At 32.5% G+C, this 4,379-nt stretch overlaps 1 protein-coding gene across 1 annotated transcript; it reads right to left on the bottom strand.

The window, feature by feature from the left end:
• Positions 1-2,513: 2,513 nt before the first annotated feature.
• LOC139900430 (GDSL esterase/lipase At3g48460-like) lies at positions 2,514-3,656 on the bottom strand. Its single transcript, XM_071883201.1, has one exon. It carries the CDS (start codon positions 3,654-3,656, stop codon positions 2,514-2,516), a length of 1,143 nt encoding a protein of 380 aa, XP_071739302.1.
• Between the last annotated feature and the right edge of the window lie 723 nt (positions 3,657-4,379).

The following is a 4,379-nucleotide window of genomic DNA, read 5'->3' as shown; positions in this document are numbered from 1 at the left end:
AGCATCACTCGGTAGTCTAATATCACCGAGTCTTCTCCTCGTCTGTATCTCCTGAAAAAAATACTCACAAGTTAGTAAATCATATTCCAAATACTAACAATATCACAATTACAATGTGTATATATACACATACACACACACACACACACACACACACACACACACACACACATATATATATATATATATATATATATATATATATATATATATATATATATATATATATATATATATATATATATATATAAAATATACAAAGGAAGAAAAGACATAACAAATAAAAGTAAAAATATATACTGTAATAATAATATACTTTTAAAAAGCTTCAGCTACCCGCTAACAGCTAACACAGGTTGTAGCTTCAGCTAGCAGCTCCAATTAATAGCTGTCAGCTACCAGCTAGTTTTGCCAAACATACCCTATGTGTGGTGGTGTATTTTTTAGTTAAGCACAATCTTTTTTTTCTTTTACACAAGTGTTTAAACACACTGTATAATTTTTTAAGTGTAAATAAAATGAAAAATCAAAAAAAGAAATCTAAAACTAAAAAGAAAATGCAAGTGAAGGTGGTCATATACGGTCATATCCAGGGCCGGTCCTGTCATTTTTGATGCCCGGTGCGTAAATATAAAAATATGTCCCTTTAATTTTTGTAAGCAAATAGTACTATTATACTATCTTTATAAATATAAATATAAGTATAATAAATAAATGGTTATAACTTTGTGTTAAATTTTATGTTTTATTTAACTGAATATATGTTATAATACATACATTTATAGAAGAATATAGACACTAAAAAAATATAACCTCATTTCAAGTCAACTTGCAAGGTTATAAATACATGCTACATATGTTCTATTGAAAAACGTTCATTTAAATCCTTAATTTTGTTTGAAAACCAAGAGCTAAAACTCAGCCTTTAGATTAGAATAATCAATGGCTATAATTAAAATCAAATGTGATTTGGCGGATCCATCACATGTGATTGTCATGACAATCACATGTGATTGTAAGATCCAATCATATGTGATTAAACGATTCTCAAACAAAATTAAGAATTTAAATAAATATTTCACTTATTCTAGTTTGTAAAAATATCAAGGTAATATTAATATATTCATTCAATTAGATTTCAAATATGCTTATATATTAATATTAAAATACTTTTTTATTAATTTATTATTCAAATTATATCTTTTACTCTAGATATAAATTGACACAAACTAAATAACATAGGAGTACATTATATGGTCGTATTTTATTTTGTATTACAAAAGTGTTCTTTAATTCCTTAATATACTCACATACAGTGATACTCGTATATAATTACAATAATGGAGTAAAAAAGTTTTAAATGATAAAATCTAAAGAGAAGGGTTAATATGTAAGTTAGTATAATAGTGAAATGATAAGTAGCAAAAGAGTTAATTGATCGTGTCAGGGAATCACCTTCCCCGAATTTTTTTCAAAATTCTCTGTAACATCCTAACCCCATAAAACCTAAATGAAGCTTTTAAGTTTGCGCCCAGAAACAAAAATTAACCAGTTAAAAATACTATATATATATATATATATATATATATATATATATATATATATATATATATATATATATATATATAACATAATTAAATTGTTCAAAACTCGATTTTTACACACTTACACATCTCAAATCTGTAAAAACTCAAGAACAACCATTGAACACATGATACCCTCTCTTTCATGATGCCCAGGTGCGGTTGCACCTCCAGCCCCACTATGAAAAACTATGATATTGATGGTTTCAGCTACTCATTATGAAAAACTATGATATTAATTGGACAAACTAAAAAAAAAAAAAAAAAAAAAATTTGTCACGTGGCAAAACTGGCCTTTCAAAGTCCGATTTGCCTAGTCACTCTACCATGTGGACAAAGTGGACACAAACCAGCGTTTGAAACACCGGTTTGTGACAAAACTGGCCTTTCAAAGTCCGATTTGCCTAGTCACTCTACCATGTGGACAAAGTGGACACAAACCAGCGTTTGAAACACTGGTTTGGATCAAACCGGAGTTTGAAACTCTGGTTATACTAGTTATGTAAATTTATTTTTCATATTTCTAGTTTTGTAAACATGTTATCAAATATTACTATTTCAAAAAAAAAATTCTTGTGAAAGTGGTGATGGAGATTCAAACCAAATGAAATGTTTTGTGGCACGATATCATCACTTCACTTCAATATATGGTGATAACGGTGGCGTGTTTTCTACTGTATGGGATTTCGATTTCAAGTTTCGAGAACCATTTGAAATTTGGTTGTTCATCTTTTGGGCATTTGCAATGATATTCTTCCAGCTTTACATAAATAAAAAGAAAGAAAAAAAAACAATTTAATATAAACTTTGGTTCACATTAATTTGTTTTTAATAACGTTTTTTTTGCAAAAACTTTTTGAATATCCCATTCAACTCTTTATTCTTCGACAAATGAAAAATGTTAAAAAGTATCAATCAATTAAAAACTCTTCAATATTCAGCAGCCTTCTTTAAAAGATACGGAAACGACGGTTGAGCAAAAGACCCGCCGATAAACAAATCGGATATCACCTTATTCAATCCTTGTGTCACGTGCAACCCATCCCAACTCATATACCTCGACGGATGCTTGCACGATATTGTCCCCTCTGCCCCGCACGTGCTCGCCGGGTTAAACCCGTTCGGTGCGCCTCTAAACCCACAACACGTCTCAAACTTGAACCGCTCCAAAAACCCATATTTTGTCGGGTTCTTAAACACCTCACGGTACGCATGCCAATCATCACCGTACACGATTATTGTCTCCGGATACTTACTTCGTAGACCGTTAATTTTACCTTGTAATATCACGTTATGATCGTAACTTTCCTTATTTTTAGTCCCAACACAACCGATATCGTCCCGGTCACTTGGTGCTGCACCTAGCGCGAACGACAATGGCAAACAACCGGTCGCAGGTAAACCTTGTACGACAACATGTTTAGCACCCATTTTCAATATTTCTTCAATAAATTTTGTTTGGTATTTTATGGCTAACTTTTGAACATCTTTGCTTGTAGCTTTTGTCCCGAAAATGTAGTTATAATCATTAGCCGAAATTTCGCCTAGCCAAACTAATGCACCTTCGAAGACGGATTTGCATTGTGTTGGAGTCGAAACCGCGTCTTTACAACCTGAACCCTTGATGTAATCTTTGAACCAAGTAAGTTGTGTGGAAAGTGATTGTGGGACACTATCTAATGTTGAGTTAATTTGGACAAAATACGAGAAAGGAATGGTTGTACAGCCGCCGACAGCGAAGTTGACACCGTGTGTTGTGTCGGCTGATTTGTTAAGGTAAGGTGGGAAGAAAGGTAAGTTGAGTGATTCGGCTATAAAGTCGATGACTAAACGACCGTCTGAGTATCGGTTTGTGGCGTGATGGAAGAATGATTTGCCGTAAGGAAGGTTCGAGACATGGTGAAAAATGCTTGGACCGTTCGAGTCGTTTGTGTTTCCGGTGTCGGTATATGAGTCACCGAAAACGTAAACTTTGTTGAATGGACGATATTTTTTAGAGGCCAAGGAGGGAGATGAAATGAGTAATATGAAAATGGAGATTGTAGGAATGAACAAAGTGAGGAAATTATACATTTTTGGTTTTGGTATGTTGCTTTGAATATTTTGTTACGTTTTTGGGGTATTTATACAAGTTTATGATGTTTTCATTAACAGAGAATCGAGGAGAAACAAATTACCAGTCGTTGGCTGGCTGCTAAGTTACTCGTATTTTTTTTATATTATTGAATTAATTAATTCGTTCATACCGGTGCCAGTACTATAATATAAAATATTACTCCGTAACGTGGAGCTGGTAATACATTTTTTATTATACTGTACATTACTTTACTCCGTTGTAATTACGGAGTACTTAACTTTTTTTTTAATCCTTTTTTTAGTAAAATAATAATAATAATAATAATTGAAAACACAAAATACTACAAGGCAAGAAAACATAGTGAACTCTAAAAACTAAATGCAATGATACCAGAACATGACAACTATAAGTCTATAAGTGCCAAAATAAAAGACAACTAGAAAAACCAACTAGACTCATGGTAAGGTTACTCCCTATCGTAACTAAACTATTCATCCTCTTAACATTCCACATCAGCGCCACATCAACACCAATATCCTATAACTAACTCATAACTAAACACTCCCTATCATGGCTAAAACAATACTCCTCTTAATATACAACGTACAAGCAATAAAGCATCAAGTCCAACAATAAAAAGCACTGGGACCCGCAATTCCTATAACTCTTCCGTTAAATCTATGGTGAAAGCGGGTAACTAACGCGGGTAACTAAGTGGT

The sequence above is a fragment of the Rutidosis leptorrhynchoides genome, chromosome 3, assembly GCF_046630445.1.
Source record: "Rutidosis leptorrhynchoides isolate AG116_Rl617_1_P2 chromosome 3, CSIRO_AGI_Rlap_v1, whole genome shotgun sequence".
Taxonomy (NCBI): domain Eukaryota; kingdom Viridiplantae; phylum Streptophyta; class Magnoliopsida; order Asterales; family Asteraceae; genus Rutidosis; species Rutidosis leptorrhynchoides.
Note: the sequence above shows the minus strand (reverse complement) of the source record. Positions and strands in the feature narration are given on the sequence as shown.

Excerpts from the sequence above, each read along its gene's own strand:
- LOC139900430 (XM_071883201.1), bottom strand. The coding sequence starts at position 3,656 with ATGTATAATTTCCTCACTTTGTTCATTCCTACAATCTCCATTTTCATA.